The 19,115-nt window shown below is 44.2% G+C and overlaps 1 protein-coding gene across 2 annotated transcripts in view; it reads right to left on the reverse strand.

The window, feature by feature from the left end:
* Positions 1–18,864, reverse strand: part of LOC122929629 (CDC42 small effector protein 2-B) — a 67,414-nt gene extending 48,550 nt beyond the window's left edge. Inside the window, exons 1-3 of one of the 2 annotated variants that reach the window (XM_044283264.1) lie at positions 18,820–18,864; positions 6,033–6,168; positions 1,364–1,462 (exon numbers count right to left, since the gene is read on the reverse strand). In XM_044283264.1, the coding sequence (XP_044139199.1) occupies positions 1,364–1,462; positions 6,033–6,086 (153 nt within the window). In that variant the 5' untranslated portion in view covers positions 6,087–6,168; positions 18,820–18,864. Of the gene's footprint in view, positions 1–1,363; positions 1,463–6,032; positions 6,169–18,768; positions 18,788–18,819 lie in introns of those variants that run through there. The other variant, XM_044283265.1, reaches the window with a different exon arrangement.
* Positions 18,865–19,115: the final 251 nt, after the last annotated feature.

The raw sequence follows: 19,115 nt of genomic DNA on the forward strand, positions 1-19,115 counted from the left end.
CGTTTTTGCGGAACCATCTATTGAAAATGTTATGCCCAGCCCAATTTTTTCTATGTAATTACTATATACTGTATATGCCATACGGAAAAACGGAACAGAAACGGAAACACAATGAAAACAAAAAAAAAAAACAAAAAAGAAAAAAAAAACAGAACAACGGATCCGTGAAAAACGGACCGCAAAACACTGAAAAAGCCATACGGTCATGTGAAAGAGGCCTTAAGAAAAATATGCATGCATATCGACACTTTTGTCCACAGTCCTATTTAATTAAAAGGGCCTGTGACCTTGGACCACCCCCATAAACTACAATAATGTATGAATAGTATATATAGAATGTAGGGTTCAAATCAGTAATTCGTATCTTTATACTCGCTGCCATTCCCCCACTGTGCGATAGAGAGAACTAGTCTGAGAGTCCCTGTATGTACACAGACTCAGGAGACCTCTCTCTGTTATATATCTGCCACAGCAGGGGAACGGCAGTGGGTACAAAGATAAAAAAAAAATGACTGATCTCAACTCAGCATCCTTTATAAGACTCACGCATTACTGTAGTTTATGGGAGAGGACCCTTTAAAAAAGTTTTGTATCGTCAGAAAATGACCAATTGTTTCAATCAAGTTGTTATGTTAGATGCATTTTGTAAAAGACATGCAAGTTATGCAGCCAATCAGTGCCGAAGTGAGCCAAATACTTCTCTCATGATTCTTCAGTACCTTAATATTTCCATTTTAGTATCCAAAAGACTTTCACAAAATCATAATTTCAGTAGAAACCACAGGGAACGGTAAGTCTTCCCCACTTCCTGATCATGTGGGGCATTTCAGGAAGCCACACTCCCTTAATCACTATTAACTGGGACTGGTCTCCCTAAAGTCACACGTGATGAAGAAGTGGTGAAGACTTGCCGTTCTCTGTGGTTGCTACTGAAATGATGATTTTGAGCTTCTTGCACCTGCCTGCCTCTGTGTGAACAGGTAGTCTTTGCATGTAGCTGTCCTTTGGGTCCCCAGAATGAATTTTACCTGTGGGCCCTAGGCACCCCAGTCCGACACTGCAGATGTTTGTTGCGGAGCAAGTATTACGCTATTGAATTGTAACAAAACATGAAATGTAGCCCGATTTTAAAAAGGAATGATAATAAAAAAAAAATAAAAAAAAAGCCTCCCCAAACAATGACTGTACTGTTTCACACACTTGCGGTCTCCCAAAATGCTCAATATATTATACAACACCATGAAATAAATAAATTTCATTAGTTATTGCCAATTGATTATCACACAAAATGTGACTGCAAATGTTACAATCACCAGAGAAAACAGTTGCCCTTGCATTTACTGCATTCCTGTTTTTGACTTACCATTGCAAACCCTGCATTGGAATCTCCTGATCCTACATGAGCAGTATGTACGAAATTCATTGGCTCTCCAATCATACTTCTATCAATCCGCCTGCGCCTCTGAAAAACATCATACAAGACATATGGACACAGGCATAATCATTTGTGGACACTGGAATAACCTTTATCACCCGCCGCCCATTCACTTTCCATGTTCAGCACAATACAGTAACAAAGCAGTACAACAATCAGGTGTAAAAAAGATCCCTGAACTCGCCCCGTCCAGAGAAGATCCCATTATGGGACAACTGATCAGGTATAAGCGCATTCTTAAATATGCAGCAGGTAAATTATATAAAAAGTACTTTAGGGCTTACAAGATACACAAGACCCAGCCAAACTACTGAAAAGTACAAAGAACATAGCATCAGCATTCCTGAAGGGATACGCCAACTACCCCTCAGCATATACATTATACAAAAACCCCAAAGCATCTAGCCATGAACCCCAAATATGATTAAACTTCTGCATTCATTTTTTTTATATACTCCTTTCTCCAACCGAATAATTCCATTAAAAGGGGTTATTAAACCACTAAAATCCCCACCATAGGCCCGGCTTACCGTGTCTGACACCTGCACGGCCGCCGCTGCATCTCACCATCGCGTGGATGAAAACATCAGGTGATGGGGTGACCAGCCGATGACAGGCCACGACAGGGACGAGCCTCCCTAGTATCGCGGGTGACACTAGGGAGGCTCATCTCCTTCGCAGCCTGCTATTGGCTGCTCCCCCCTCCAACACTGGATGTTTTCATCCACGCAACGAGGACATGCAGCGGTAGCCATGCGGGCATCAGAAGCAACGCGGGTGCCGTGGAGCAGGAGAAGTATAATCAGTGTGAGGGGCCCAGGCAGTAAGGGAGGCATTTTAGGGGTTGGATAACACCCTTAAGTTTGGCAATAAATTCAAAATTCATGGGGTGGTTGATCCAATGTAAGGCTACTTTCACACTAGCGTTCGATCGGATCCGTTCTGAACGGATCCGATCATATTAATGCAGACGGAGGCTCCGTTCAGAACGGATCCGTCTGCATTAAATTGGCAAAAAAAAGCTAAGTGTGAAAATAGCCTGAGCTGATCCGTCCAGACTTTTACATTGAAAGTCAATGGGGGACGGATCCGCTTGAAGATTGAGCCATATTGTGGCATCTTCAAACGGATCCGTCCCCATTGACTTACATTGTAAGTCTGGACGGATCCGCACGCCTCCGCACGGCCAGGCGGACACCCGAACGCTGCAAGCAGCGTTCAGGTGTCCGCCTGCTGAGCGGAGCGGAGGCTGAACGCCGCCAGACTGATGCAGTCTGAGCGGATCCGCTCCATTCAGACTGCATCAGGGCTGGACGGAGGCGTTCGGGTCCGCTCGTGAGCCCCTTCAAACGGAGCTCACGAGCGGACAGCCGAACGCTAGTGTGAAAGTAGCCTAAAGCCATCAGCTTCAGTGCATGAAACAGCATACGGGAGATTCCCTGTTTTTCCTCCACAAGGCCCATAACGCAAAGCTTTGGCTCTGCTTTGCAATTTTTCAGTTTATAGACCTTGTTCACCAATACCAAAATGTCATTCCAATGAGGGCCTGGTGCCAGACATTCCCATATCATACACATAAGGCTACTTTCACACTTGCGTTCGTCGGTCCGCTCGTGAGCTCCGTTTGAAGGAGCTCACGAGCGGACCCGAACGCCTCCGTCCAGCCCTGATGCAGTCTGAATGGAGCGGATCCGCTCAGACTGCATCAGTCTGGCGGCGTTCAGCCTCCGCTCCGCTCGCCTCCGCACGGCCAGGCGGACAGCTGAACGCTGCTTGCAGCGTTCAGCTGTCCGCCTGGCCGTGCGGAGGCGAGCGGATCCGTTCAGACTTACAATGTAAGTCAATGGGAACGGATCCGCTTGAAGATGACACCATATGGCTCAATCTTCAAGCGGATCCGTCCCCCATTGACTTTACATTGAAAGTCTGAACGGATCCGCTCAGGCTACTTGCGCACTTAGAAATTTTTCTAAGTTATTAATGCAGACGGATCCGTACTGAACAGAGCCTCCGTCTGCATTAATATGATCGGATCCGTTCAGAACGGATCCGATCAAGCGCAAGTGTGAAAGTAGCCTAAGATGTGCATCTGACAGTCCACACTTAGGGCAGGCAGAGTCAGACTGAACACCCCATTTATGTAACAGACTAGGCGTTTTATAGGCGCTATATATAAGAAATAGTTATTTGCATCTCATATAAAGATAACTTCGATTGTACCATTGCTCATCTGCCAGTTCACCCACATCAGCGTCCCATCATGGTCTGGCAGGTCCAGGAACATTTTTTAAATGAGCCGACAACAGATGCTTATAAATGACAGATATGAGTAGTGCTGAGAGGATACAAAGTTCACTTTAAAGTGAAATGTGTCACCGAAAAGCTTTCTGCCAGTTAAAACCAGATAGCGACAATCATCATTTTTTCTTATTTTCTGACTGCAAATATGCTATTTCCTGAACATGATTATGGGGGCTGCCATGAGCTGTTCTTAACAGCATTTAGAGAATTGCTTTACAGCATCCACCTGGGTCACAGACACAATGGTCAGTAGGGGACCTCATTGACATCTATGGGAGAGTTCTCTAGACATGCTCTGTGACCTGTGCTGAGGTCAGGAGGGAGTAGATAAGTCTTGACAGTCACCTATTGTCAATGGTGGATCCTGTCTATCTATACACAGAAGTGATATCTGTCATTCTAATCCTGCCTGTAATAAGCAGATAACTGCAGTAAAGTGACTTGTACAGACCAAGAAGTGGCACCTATTATTAGGCTTATGCTACTTTCACACTAGCGGTACGGACCACCGGCAGGCTGTTCCGTCGGGTGAACAGCCGTCTGGATCCGTCCTGCCGCTAGTGAACGTGTGCCTCCGGACTGCCGCTCTGCCCCATTGACTATAATGGGGGCAGGGGCGGAGTTCCAGCGGAGGCACGGCAGCGCACGGTGAGAGGCTGCCGGAATAAATGTCGGACATGTCGTAGTTTTATTCCGGCAGGCTCTCGCCGCGCGCTGCCGTGCCTTGCCGGAACTCCTCACCCATTATAGTCAATGGGGATGGAGCGGCAGTCCGGAGGCACACGATCACTAGCGGCAGGACGGATCCGGCAGGCTGTTCACCCGATGGAACAGCCTGCCGGAGGTCTGTGCCGCTAGTGTGAAAGTAGCCTTAGTGGCCAGTGCAGAATTTTATATATTTTGTTTAAACTCTGATAATTGACATAAGAATTTAAAAATAACACCAGAAATTATAAAACCCGTCTAACAAAAAAAAAAATATATATATTGTTTAAGCAACAGGTCGCTACACGACAGCACTGGTCGCACATCATGGGTGTCATGGCCAGGATGGCAGAGAAGCAGTGATCCCATGGAAATGAATGAGAATTTCATATGGCCCATGGCTGGATTTGTCGAGCCTATGAGATTACTGCTACCCTGGCCGTGACAGATGTCGTGCGACCAGTGTCGCCGTACCCTTAAAGGGGTGTTCCCATCTTGCTAATTCATCCTCACCTGCAGCCAGCTCTGCTGTTCACTCCCTGGATTCATGCCTCTAAGGCTGGGCGGGCTGAGGCAGTTTAACTGAAGCCCCGCGACGCCTGTTTCTGACATCACACTCCTTGCGTGCTCGTTCATGTGTCTTCTATGGCCACCGCTTCTCTCCTGAACCCCTGGGCCACGCTTGCGCAGAAGACTTTTTTTTTTTTCACCCAGCCGGCCGCTCATTGCAGTCCTGAGAGCTCACCCTGCCGCGCATGTGCAAAGCTTATTTCTTTAGTGCCGTGTCTCATACAGAGCCGCACTGCATACAGGGCATGCGAGGCACAGCACTGAAGAAATAAGCCTTGTGCATGCGCGTTCAGGACTGCAATGAGCAGCTGGCTGGGTGAAAATAAAGTGTCTTCTGCGCAAGCGCGGCCCATGAATTCGGGAGGCGAGCGGTGGCCATATCACAACAATGAGGTAGGAGGGAAATAATTTTATCAAAAAGGGTGGGAATTTGCCAATACAATATATTTACAAAAATGATCACTGGCACATCATTAACAGATTAAACCGTGATCGTTGCGATGGGAATACCCCTTTAACCTGCAAACTACCGGTAGTTAATTTACTTTGTGCCGCATAAGTGTGGTGAAACTGCCAGTCTGTCTGGAGCTGTTCAAAACTTTTCATCCCTCCATCCGACTGTACCTGTGCAACAACGTGAATGCCCTCTTTTCTCCAATAATTAAATTCATTAAAGTAAATTCTTTAAGTTATGGATTGGACCAAAGTGGTGCAATTTAGTACAACTCCACCCATTTCCGTTTTATGATACTCATTAAGGAAATTGGCCTATATGAACAGCAAGAGGAAGCAGATTAGTCCCAGGGCTAAAGATCAACTGTTCTCGGCACATCGCATGTATATTTACATCAAAGTTCCCAATAAGGTTAATACAGATGAGAGCACAGGGACAGACGAAGGACATCAGAAGCAGTACCCCAAGGCTTACTATATTTTTAGCAGTTAACCTAAAATTCTTCAGAAACTGTTCATTGTTCTGATCCTACAATACACTAGAAGAAAAGTAAAGTTTGAAACATACCGGCTGTGGCTGCTCTCCAATGCAGCAACTGAAGCAGAACAGAAGCTCAGTCATTCTTAAAAGGGGTTAATGGAAGCCGTTTGCTTGAAAAAAATAGCTTTTCTTCCTGCCAGCGTCTGATGCTACCACCACAAACCTATCCGGAAGAAACACCCCGGAAAGTAAATCAAAGAACATTCTTGTCAGCCTTTAAAAGGGTAACGGTCATATATATATTTTTTTATTTGATAGTTTATTAGAGCTAGGCATGTATACCTGAGTTAGGGCTTGTTCACACGACCGTGTGAAGCCCGTGCTGTAAACTGCAAATTGCGGTTCGCAATGCACGGGCACCGACCGTGGCCCAGCCGCATGGGGATCGCGGACCCATTCACATGAATAGGTCCGCGATCCGTCCGTTCCGCAAAAGGATAGAGCATGTTCTATCTTTTTGCAGTGCAGAGGCACAGAACGGAACCCCAGTAAGCACTCCGTAGTGCTTTCGTTCCATGCTTCCGTTACACATCTCCGGATTTGTGGACCTATTGAAGTGAATGGGTCTGCCTCCATGATGCGGAATGCACACGGAACGGTGCCCGTGTATTGCGGATCTGAAAATGCGGGCCGCAATACGGCAACGAGCAGCACACGTTTGTGTGAATGAACCCTTAGTCTGTCAATGATTGTCAAAAGATCTGCAATTACCTTATAACAGCTTTTATTAATGTCCCCTGTCCCTTTTCACTGCTCCCTTAAAAGACCGTTACTAGGGCTTGTCTGTCTTCTAGTATAAACATGAGGCCTCTTGCACACAAACATGTGCACTCCATGGCCGTGCACGAACACCCACCGTGGGGCAGCCGCAGCGGATCGCGGACCCATTCACTATCTTTTTGTGGAACGGAAGTACAGGACGAAACCCTATGGAAGCACTCCGTAGTGCTTCCGTAGGGTTCCGTTCTGTACCTCCGGATTTGAGGACCCATTCAATGCACACGGAACGGTGCCCATGTATTGTGGATCTTCCGTTCCGTTGAAAGATAGAACATGTCCTATTATTGCCCGCAAATCACGTTCTGTGGCTCCATTCAAGTCAATGGGTCTGCAAAAAATAAACTGAACACATACGGAAATGCATCCGTATGTCTTCCGTACCCGTTCTTGCGGAACCATCTATTGAAAATTTTATGCCATGCCCAATTTTTCCTATGTAACTACTGTATATGCTGAATGGAAAAACGGAACAGAAACAAACACAACGGAACAGAAATAAAAAAAAAAAACACGGAACAACGGATCCATGAAAAACAGACCGCAAACACTGAAAAAGCCACACGGTCGTGTGAAAGAGGCCTAAGACAGAGGGGTGGTCCTTAACACTGCATGCCTGCATTAGGCTTCAGAGTGAGGAGGTGTGTCTCTCAGTAATCCAATCTGATTGGCTGGCAGGGAGCTGCTGGCTACAGCAAGTGTGTATGGGAAGTGAGGGAAAGCAGTTTTGGCCTCAGAGAACTGGCAGAGGAGCCATCTTGATAAGGTCATCATATTGTACATGTTTAAACACCCGAAACTAAGAGGAAAAAAAAATATATATCAAGGAAAACAGTGGTATGTGAAGACACTAAAGATTGCTTTATGCATAATGCTGCTGAAGCAGTAACATATGCTAAAATAGATTTTTTGATGAAAACATGACAGTTACCCTTTACTCTACATGCACACAAACGTTGTATGTTTCCGTGTCCTTTCCTTTTTTGTTTTGCAGATAGGATACAGACCTTTTCATTTCAATGGGTCCGCAGAAAACGAGGACAGCACACCGGATGTCATACGCAATTTGCGGACCGCAAAACACATACGGTCATGTGCATGTAGCCTTAAACATGACAAACACAAAGGCTAGATGTCAGCTTAGAAAAGAAAAAAAAAAAAAGTTTGGACCTGTAGTGTAATAAAAACCAAAATAATAATAATAACAACAACAACAACTTAGTAATAAGAGCATAGTACTTTTTTTTTTTTTTTTTTCATTTTCCCAGTTTTTAACTTAGGTTCCATTCACACGTCTGTAAGTGTTTTGCGGACCACATGGCCGACCCTATGATAGGACATGCTCTATCTTTTTTGAATCGTTGAAATTAACGGGTCCGTACACGTTCTGCAAAATTGCGGAATGGACGCAGACCCAGAACAACGGACGTGTGAATGGACCCTTATCAGCATAACCGATATAAATCAGCTCAAGCACATGAACCAGGTGTGCCACCTGTTCCGTGCATTGGGTACTGAAAATTGAGGTCCCCAATGCATGGGCACTGTCTGCATCCGTCTGACCCAGCCACATGGGCACTGTCCGTGTGGCTGGCGCAAACCCATTCAACTTTAATGGGTCCGTAATCCGTCCGCACAAAATTAGAACGAGTTCTATTTTCTTGCAGTGCGAGGCACGGACAGAAAACCTATGGAAGCACTCTATAGTGTTTCCGTACCTCCATTCCTCACTGCACCTTCCATATTGCTTACCCTTTCAAGTGAATGGGTCCGCATCCGTGATGTGGTGCACAAACGGCCGATGCCCGTTTATTGTAGACCCGCTGTTTGCAGGTAGCAATACTAGCCTGGCCGGCACATGCAGGGGCGGACTGGGAACTAAAAGTAGCCCTAGAAAAAAAATGGTAAAAGTGTCCCTTTGTTGCAGGCAGGCCCAAATTGACAGAAGGCGGAGAAAAATAATTAGGCAAGGACAACAGAAGTAGGCAGGGCCAGCAATACCACCGCCCCAGCTGAACCAAATACCAAAGTGCAGCACAAAATACTGCCACCCGTGCCAAAGTATTCAACTGTATCACTGTCCTGTGGATGTCAATACAGTTGAATTCAGGAGGGCACCTGCAGCTGCTGGCCAGCTGTGCAAACGAGAATCGGATCATTATGTACCCAGCTGGCGGCAATGAGGAGGGCTTGGGTGGCCCTCCTAGGCATCAGCCCACTGGGAAATTTCCTTTTAGGGTCTATGACCAAAGCGTCCCTGGGAACACCTTTGTGTGCATGAGCCCTAACAGGTATAAAGCTGATCATGTATTTTACAAATAGGTGTGAACATTTTTCCTGGAAGAGTTTGGGATTGAGGATTGCTTAGATAAAAGTTTTGATCTACAAACAGACATTTCTCTGGACTTTTTCATGATAGATCTAATCATCCTCTCCACACCCTGCACATCCAACTTGGCAGTAATAAAAGTGATTAAGTTTAGTTTTTTATTGAAAAATACATACAGTAAACAGTATCTGGATCATGCATGTGGCATACAAAGCACTACCATCCGTTCTTATACAGGAAGTGAACATTTTATTTCAGCTATTTTTTTCTTATTTTCACATCCGTATGGATAAATCCCAGGAGCCAGGATACCTCGGAAATTTGCCAATGGCGTCTAGCTTTTGAGGTTGGTCTGTATGGATGGATCATCCACAAAAGTCTACTAGAAAATTGTTAAAATCTTAATACCTCATTTATTACTTTACTAGGTTTAGCGTCCCTTTTTAATGAATGCTGAAACTGAACAAGAAATACTGTATATTTGCACTCACTGTGTCATGCATAAAGTGCTTAAAGGGGTTCTCCGCTTATGCTATATTGATGACCTATCCTAAGGATAGATTAGATCATCAATTTCAGATGGGCAGGGGCCTGACTGCTCACCGTTGACATTGCAGTGTTCATCAGGTTTAATTACAACTCCGGCGCTTCCATTCACTTCAATGGGACGGCTCCTTCCTATTCAATTAACCCGTTAAGGACCCAGACCGTACATGTACGGCGGACTGATCGGGCGAGTGCAGCGTCAGCGCCCGCCTGATCAGCGGCACGGACCCAGCAGTCACTGACAGCCGGGCTCCTGAAGACCCCAATGCCGGGTATTAACCCCCTTGTATGCCACGGTCAAAGCTGACCGCGGCAGGCAGAGGGTTTGCGAAGGGTATGCTTGCCCTCCGCATCTCCATGAGGGCTCCACACTGCAGTGGCGAGGACCGATGGCATAGAAGGCAAGCCCGATGGGTCTCACAGGCAGGATGTCAGCATAAAAGCTGACAGCCAATGCATTATAATACAGACCCTAGAAGTTGATGTCCCAGAGTGGGACAAAAATAAAAAGTAAAAAAATAAAAAAAACTGGTTTTTCATAATAAAAATAAAGTTTCAAGTAAAAAAAAAAGAAAAAAAAAAAAGCCCCTTTCCCAAAATAAACCACATAAAATGAAAAAACAGACATATTGGGTATTGCTGCGTCTGTAACGACCAGCTTTATGAAATAGAAAATTATAAAAATAAAATAAAAACTGTGATAAAACAACCATTTTTTGTCACCTTACATCACAAAAAGTAAGCAATCAAAAAGGCGTATGCCCCCCAAAATAGTACCAATCAAACCGTCACCTCATCCCGCAAAAATAAATCAGCCCCTACATAAAACAAATCGGCCAAAAAAAAAAAAAAGAAACACTATGGCTCTCTGTATGGAGACACTAAAACATGATTTGTTTTGTTTTGAAAATGCTTTTATTGTGCAAAACTTAAATAAATAAAATAAAAAAGTATACATATTAGGTATTCCCGCTTCTGTAACAACCTGCTATATAAAAATATCACATAATCTAACCCCTCAGGTGAACACCGTAAAAAATAAATAAATAAATAAATCAAAAAAGCTATTATATCACCTTACATCACAAAAAGTGTAATACCAAGCTATCAAAAAGTCATATGCACCCTAAAAAATACCGAAAAAAAGAGACCCTATATAAGACCGTCACCTAAAAAAAAAAAAAAAAATATATATATGGCTATTACAATATGGAGACATTAAAAAATATTTTTTTTCAAAAATGCTTTATTATGTAAAACTGAAACAAACAACCAAAAATAGTACCGTAGTTATATTTGGTATTGTCATATCCGTAACAACCTGCTCTATAAATAGCACATGATCTAACCTGTCAGATGAACATTGTAAAAAAACAAAAATTAAAACGTTGTTAAAACAGCAATTTTTTGTTACCTTACCTCACAAAAAGTGTAATATAGAGCAAACAAAAATCATATTTACCCTAAAATAGTACCAAAAAAACTGCCACCTTATCCTGTAGTTTCCAAAATGGGGTCACTTTTTTGGAGTTTCTACTCTAGGGGTGCATCAGGGGGGCTTCAAATGTGACATGGCAACTTAAAATTATTCAAGTGAATCTGCCCTCCAAAAACCACATGGTGCTCCTTTCCTTCTACGCCCTGCCGTGTGCCCATACAGCAGTACACGATCACAAATGGGGTGTTTCTGTAAGCTACAGAATCAGGGTAATAAATATTGAGTTTGTTTTGGCTGTTAACCCTTGCTTTGTTAGCGGGGAAAAAAATGGATTCAAATGGAAAATCTGCCAAAAATGTAAAATTCAGAAGTTTCATCTCCATTTTCCATTAATTCTTATGGAACACCTAAAGGGTTAACAAAGTTTGTAAAATCAGTTTTGAATACCTTGAGGGGTGGTGTTTCTAAAAGGGGCCATTTATGTGTGGTTTCTATTATGTAAACCCCATAAAGTGATTTCAGACCTGAACTGGTCCTGAAAAAGTGGGTTTTGGAAATGGTCTTAAAAATTTTAAGATTTTTAAGACCGAGGAGTGCAGATGCCAGTGAAGGCCCCAGGCCTGCCTCCAGAGATTCTCAGCAGGCTGCGCCTCTCTAATGATACCACACATGACTGATATCTGCTGCAGCCAATCACTGGCCTCCGTGATCTTAAGCTGTATACTGTTGAGGCCAGTGATTGCCTGCAGCAGTCATGTGCTGTACATAGGCAAGTCACTGCTGCAGTAAAAACTTTACATTATGGTTGCAGCAGTGGAAAGGAGAGGAGGAGCAGCGCTGGAACAATATGGGGTTCAGGATGGCAAGAACAGGTTTTTTTTTTATTATAACAATGTCATTACTAATAAAAAAAAAAAACATCTCAGACAACCTCTTTAAATTATACTGTATAGTATCTGTCAGAAGCATTCAATCAATATACATGTCCCCACCCAGGTACACATTAAATAAAGCCCTGGATGTCCCCAGGCTCTAGCCCTAGCTATTAGGTCACAGTTATTACTTTAAAATGCAGTATAGCTATCCATACTGTGGCCCTTGAGATATTCTTCTCTATGATAGATGCGGTAGCATCTGAGGTGTACTCCACATACTTTCAAGGATAAAAGGTTTGTGCTCCCAAACTGGGACTTTTAGTGCATTAGAGGATGTCCAGAATTTAAGTGATGGATTATCCTCAGGATTGGCCATCACTAGCTGATTGACAGGGCCTGACAGCCCGCACCTCCTGCATAACATTACTCTGTACCCCCTGCAGCCCCCCTGAAACAAATGGAGTAGCTGGTCACACATGATCGTGGCCACTCCAGTCTATCCTATGGGAATTCCGAAGATAGCCGAGTAAAAGGCTAGGGGATAACTTGAAACAACCGGAATACCCCTTTAACTTTATTTATTCCCCAGAATAGCGAAGCCAGTCTAAAAGACAGAAGAAAAGCTTCCTTGTAAAGTCAACACATCTATAAATATAAAAGAGGAAATACGTTTTGACATCTCACTTGCTTTTGCAACATCAACTTTATACAAAGCACAGAAACCAAACGTTCAGACCACAAGTATGTCATTATATGTATGGCAATCAGTCGGCCTGTCTTATGGTTTCAACAGAAGAACTGGAGCAAGCATTCATTTTCTTTTACAGATGCACAGGACGACTAAAAATGTATTCAATCCTAGGCGTTATTTACATGGCGTATTACCATTTTGTGTACACTTAAGTGCCAATCACGAGATAGAAGGAGAACCTTTCTTAAAAATCCTGAAATATAGGACTCTTAGGGCTCATGCACACGAACGTATTTTCTTTCCGTCAGTTATTTTTTTTTGTCCGCAAAAACAATGGAAATGACTCAGTTTGCATTCCGTTACCATATGTCCGCTTGGCAGTTCTGCAAAAAAGCAGTGCATGTCCTATTTTTGTCCACAAATCACGTTCCGTGGCTCTATTCAAGTCAATGGGTCCGCAAAAAATAGGGAATGCATACAGAACACATCCGTATGTCTGTATTTTGCAGATCCATGCCCACTTTGCCCATGTATTTGCTGTTTGCATACATTACAGTAATGATAAACTTCCTGTTTCCGTTCCGCAAAAAACGAATCACATACGGAAACCATACAGATATGTTTTGTGGCATAATGGAACGGATGCGGCCACGAAACAGAAAAAAAATAAAATAAATCAGATACAGAAAACGTTAAAAACGGACCGCAAAACTACAACGGTTGTGTGCATGAGCCCTTAGGCTACTTTCACACTAGAGTTTTTGCTGGATACGGCAGGGTTCAGCAAAAACGCTTCCATTACTGATAATACAACCATCTGCATCCATTATAAACGGATCCGGTTGTATTATCTTTAACATAGCCAAGACGCATCCGTCATAAACTCCATTGAAAGTCAATGGGGGGGGGGGCAGATCAGTTTTCTATTGTGTCAGAGAAAACGGATCCCCATTGACTTGCATTGTGGGTCATGACGGATCCGTCTTGCTCCGCATCCCATGATGGAAAGCAAACCACAGCATGCTGCGGTTTGCTCTCCGGTATGGAAATGGAACGGAATGCATTTTGGAGCATTCTGTTCTGTTCAGTTACGTTTGTCCCCATTGACAAGCGTTTTTTTTTCCCGGTATTGAGACCCTATGACGGATCTTAATACCGGAGAATATTAACGCTAGTGTGAAAGTAGCCTTAGTCACTCGTACAAGAAAAGGTAAACTGTGCAGAACTGGAAAATAAATATTTCTATGGGTTCCCCTTGACCCTGTTATAGTGACAATACCACCCATATTGTACTAGTATCCATATAATCTCAGGCGGGATCTCAAAGAGCGCTATAGATTCTGTATCTGCAAGGCAAATTACATTTTAGTATATGTGGCACGCACTGTATATGCTGCGGTTAATTGCCATATACACTGCTGCATCGCCAAGCCAGAGGCCAGCAAAGGGGTTATGCCTATGACATCCACAAGGTGTGAAGCGTGTTCTTATACTTAGGCTCCATTCACACGTCCGCAATGTGTTTTGCGGATACACGGAGCCACGAATCCGCAAAACACTGAAAGCGCCAATGTGGGTTCCGCATTTTGCGGACCGCACATTGTCGGCACTAATAGAATATGCCTGTTCTTGTCCGCAATTGTGGACAAGAATAGGACATGTTCTATTTTTTGGCGGAAACGGAAGCACGGATGCGGAAGTGCGGATCCGCAAATGTGGATGCGGACAGCACATTCCGGCCCCATTGAAAATGAATGGGTCTGCACCCGTTCCGCAAAATTGCGGAACGGATGCGGATCCATTTTGCGGACGTGTGAATGGACCCTTACTAAGGTACTTGAGGTGCAGAGAGGTCCTTGTGGTGAGATGCACACAGCAGTGGTCTACAGGATTCGGAAACAGATCTTTTGCAGAGCGGATGCACGTATCGGAAGCCCACAGAAACACTCGTAGCCGTTCCGTGGTCTTTCGGGTCCATGCCTCCACACTGCAAAAGAGTCACGTCCTATCTTTTGCCAAACCTCGCAGATCGCTGACCCATTCAATGGGTCTGCACCTGCAGCACGGAGTTCACACGGCCAGTGCTCGTAAAATTGTGTATCGCTATTTGCAGTCCGCAACAAGGCCATGGTGACCATACGTTCGTGTGAATGAGCCCTTACTGTGAGCGGGTCAAAAACACAGAACAGGTACAGATCTCTCTGCCATGTGTGAATGTATCCTCCAGTTTCAAACAAACAATCTGATGGCTTAACATTTTAGGTGACTGCGAGTAAATAAGTATTTAGGGAAATTGTTAGATTGCCTGGAATCCATTACCATCTCATGACATAATTATTACACATTTGACTGAAAGGCCAAATGTGATTCGGTGAAAACCCCTTTGAATGTCTTAGGCCTCTTTCACACGGGCGTTGCGGGAAAATGTGTGGGGGCGTTGCGGGAACACGCGTGATTTTCCCGCGCGAGTGCAAAACATTGTAATGCGTGAGAAAAAAAATCACGCATGTTTGGTACCCGAACTTCTTCACAGAAGTTCGGGCTTGGGATCGGTGTTCTGTAGACTGTATTAGTTTCCCTTAAAACATGGTTATAAGGGAAAATAATAGCATTCTGAATACAGAATGCATAGTACAATAGCGCTGGAGGAGTAAAAAAAATAATTTTCACTTGTTCGCGCAGCCCGGCTTCATCTTATCTGTGTGCAGGAACAGGACCTGTGGTGACGTCACTCCGGTCATCACATGATCCATCACCATGGTAAAAGATCATGTGATTGCCGTAGTGACGTCACCACAGGTCCTGTTCCTGCACACAGCTAAGATGAAGACAGAAGGAGATGCCGGCTGCGCGATCAAATGGATTTTTTTTAACCCCTCCAGAGCTATTTTACTATGCAGAATGTATTCAGAATGCTATTATTTTCCCTTACAACCATGTTATAAGGGAAAGTAATAAAGATCGGGTCCCCATCCCGATCGTCTCCTAGCAACCGTGCGTGAAAATTGCACCGCATCCTCACTTGCTTGCGGATGCTTGCGATTTTCACGCAACCCCATTCTTTTCTATGGGGCCTGCGTTACGTGAAAAACGCACAAAATAGAGCATGCTGCGATTTTCAGGCAACGCACAAGTGATGCGTGAAAATCACCGCTCATCTGAACAGCCCCATAGAAATGAATGGGTCCTGATTCAGTGCGGGTGCAATGCGTTCAACTCACACATTGCACCCGCGCGGAATACTCACCCATGTGAAAGGGGCCTAAATGAAAAATAAAGATTACAATAAATAAATACACGTAAACAATAAACATTAACTTTCAGCAGATTTGTGCAGGAATTTTTTATTTTTTTTCTAGAATGAAAGTTCACAGAATATCGGTATAACTTATCGGAATCAAGCCCTAAAAAAAATAAAATAATCAATATCGGTCGATCCCTAGTTAAAATACCAGCTACAGATGAAGGTCTATGGGGAATATGAAACGCAGGACACACCAGTAGGTTTTTTTTTGTTATTTTTTTCTTTTGGTGTTTTTGTTCTTAGGTGCCTTTATTTGAATTTCTTGCTTTTTTTTTTTTTTTCAGAAAAGCAGCATGGTGTTTGTTTTTTTTAAGCATTTTCACATCTTCTCTTTAGAAAAAACACCATGAAGAAAACTCTAGTGGTAAGACACACTGGGGGTCATTTATTAAGAAACCTACACCAGGTTTTAGCATACAGAAGTCGCAAGACCCCATTTGGCGGCAACAGCCATGCGACCACATTTGGCCGCACGTGCGTTTTTATTCTGCCCCGGCCATTTAAGGCCCCTTGCAGACTAGCATGAGCAGATTAGGTCCGGATGCATTGTGAATGCGTTCAGTGAAAAATGTGTGATTTCGCAAGTAAGTTCATTCAGTTTTGTATGCAATTGCGTTTAGTTTTTATCCCGCGGGTGCAATGCGATTTAATGCGTTTTGCACACGCGTGATTAAAAAAATTGAAGGTATACAAACATCTCTTAGCAACCATCCGTGAAAAATGCATCGCATCCACACTTGCTTGCAGATGCGATGCGATTTTCACGCAGCCCCATTTACTTCTATGAAAAAAAACGCAGAATATAGAACATGCTGCGATTTTCACGCAAAGCACAAATGATGCACGAAGAACAACACATGTACACAGACCCATTGAAATGAATGGGTCCAGATTCAGTGCGGGCGCAATGCGTTCGCATTACACCTGCGCAGAATACTCGCTTGTCTGCAAGGGGCTTAACATTTACACCCGGAAACATACATAAAAGAGTAAAAACTACACCTGTGAGGGGCTATAGTAGTTTTCACTTTAGGTACATAGACTGCCGGAGGGGTGCCTGATTTAGGCCTAGTTCACACTTCAGTGTTTGGTCAGTGATTTCCATCAGTGATTTGTGAGCCAAAACCAGGTGCAGCTCTAAACATAGAACAGGAGCATATCTTTCCCTTCTACCTAATGTCTATGGAGGCTCCACTTCTGGTTTTGGCTCACAAATCACTGATGGAAATCACTGACCAAACACTGAAGTGTGAACGAGGCCTTACAGGGAGGCTTGTGCATCATCATAAGGAACCATTCACATGACTGTAGGCTATCCGTGGCCCCTATCGCGGACTGCAAGCAATATAAGGGCACCGGCTGTGTGAATACCATAATCACGAATGCTGACACACTGACTTGAAAGGGTCTGTAATCCTCAAGATACCGCGCAGTGCTGAGGCACGGGTCAGAAGCCCACGGAAGAGCTTCTGTGGGATTTTTGGTCTGTGGCTCCGCACTGCAAAAGTTTAGGACATGTCCTACCTTCTGCCTACAGTGAGGATCGCTGAGCCATTCTGCACCACAATATGGGATACGCACGGCCGGCGCCTGTGCATTGTGGACCACAGCACAGCGGCTTATGTTCGTGTGAATGTACCATAAATCCGGTGCTTCCACCGGCTGAGCAGGGGCTATCAAATACCAGTGTAAAAAGCCAGTCTTTGATAAATGACCTCCACTGGGTGCAAAAACCGCCCAAAAAACCAAAACTAAAACTGGCTACTATTGTGGCATTTGGTGGTAAAAAAACACACACACACACACACACACACACAAAACCCAGCAGAATCAAATATGTATAGTGACCCTTATGAGATTAATCTCGGACAATTCCCTCTTCTAAATCGCAATCAGCTGATCACCACTGGTCTGGAGGACTGGTCACGGTACCAGTTCCTTCTGGTGACTCCCTGCCCTTGATGGGCTGCCACCACAATTCATACAGAAAGCCTTCCATGGGACGGTCATATCAGGACAGTACAATCCAGGGTTTATGGGTTCCTATACATAACCGCGCTTCGCTAAGACATTACAACGGGGCACTGCACTAAGTTGTAAAAAGGCGATGTGATGCGCTATTACGAAGATGCAAAAGCTTCCTCAGTTGGCACCAGGGTTGCCATTCAGAATTTTTCTGGACAATTTATCCCAGATTCATAAACAGCCAATATTTTTGACAGACAAATTGGAAAACCATAATGAATAACGAAGATTATAAGCAATCCATGTCTATAGCTCAATATGTGGTAACAGCTCATCACCTGTAAAAGGATAATTACCACCAAAGTACCACCGGCCTCAAAAAAATTAATCCATTTATTTTCACGGACACAGGAAAAGTCACCTATTTTTACACACTTTCCATAAATGTCTGGACCCTCAGCACGCTTCTGGGACAGCGGGGAAGGGCCATTATGGCAAATTACATCCTTGCACTCCCCTATGCCCAATCTGGATGGGGGGAGAGGGGGTTGTATATGGGCACTTTGCCGCCTAAATACCCAATGCATGTGAAGACGTTTCTGGAGGTGACGGCTCTTGGGGTCCCTCTATGAGCCCTGCTATAAATCTATTTCATAGACATAAGACGCACTGTAATAACCAGCAATTACAAAGGGTCCTAAAAACTTCATGCAATACAATGAGAATGAGAATGCCACAATATAACGCACGTTAACAAGAAAGTTTATGGAAGTCCTCAAATTCCGGCAATGTCTACCTCACTGCTCCATGTTATCAATGCCTGGAGCAATATACCAACCTCCCCCCGCCCCGCAATCAATGGTCCCGTCCATCCTTTCTGAATACTCACACGACAAGACTGCAGGCATCAGCCCTCACTGCAGCACCACTGCCAGAGCGTCTGCAGCAATCTCCATAGCCACGCCCCGGGGCGGGGCTTACACGGCGCTCCTAGTCTCCTCCGCCAGTTCGTAGTGGCTGATTACTGGCAGGTGCGGTAGTGGAAACTTCGGTCGTGTGCGGTAAAAACGTGCTGGTTCTTGGTTGTTGTTTTTTTTTTGTACAATAGTGGTTAACATACAGCTTACTGACAAATGTAGTAGTAAAAAAAATATACATCCTGTGGCTGGAATCACACATGCAGTT

The sequence above is a fragment of the Bufo gargarizans genome, chromosome 2 (assembly GCF_014858855.1).
Source record: "Bufo gargarizans isolate SCDJY-AF-19 chromosome 2, ASM1485885v1, whole genome shotgun sequence".
In the NCBI taxonomy this organism is placed as follows: domain Eukaryota; kingdom Metazoa; phylum Chordata; class Amphibia; order Anura; family Bufonidae; genus Bufo; species Bufo gargarizans.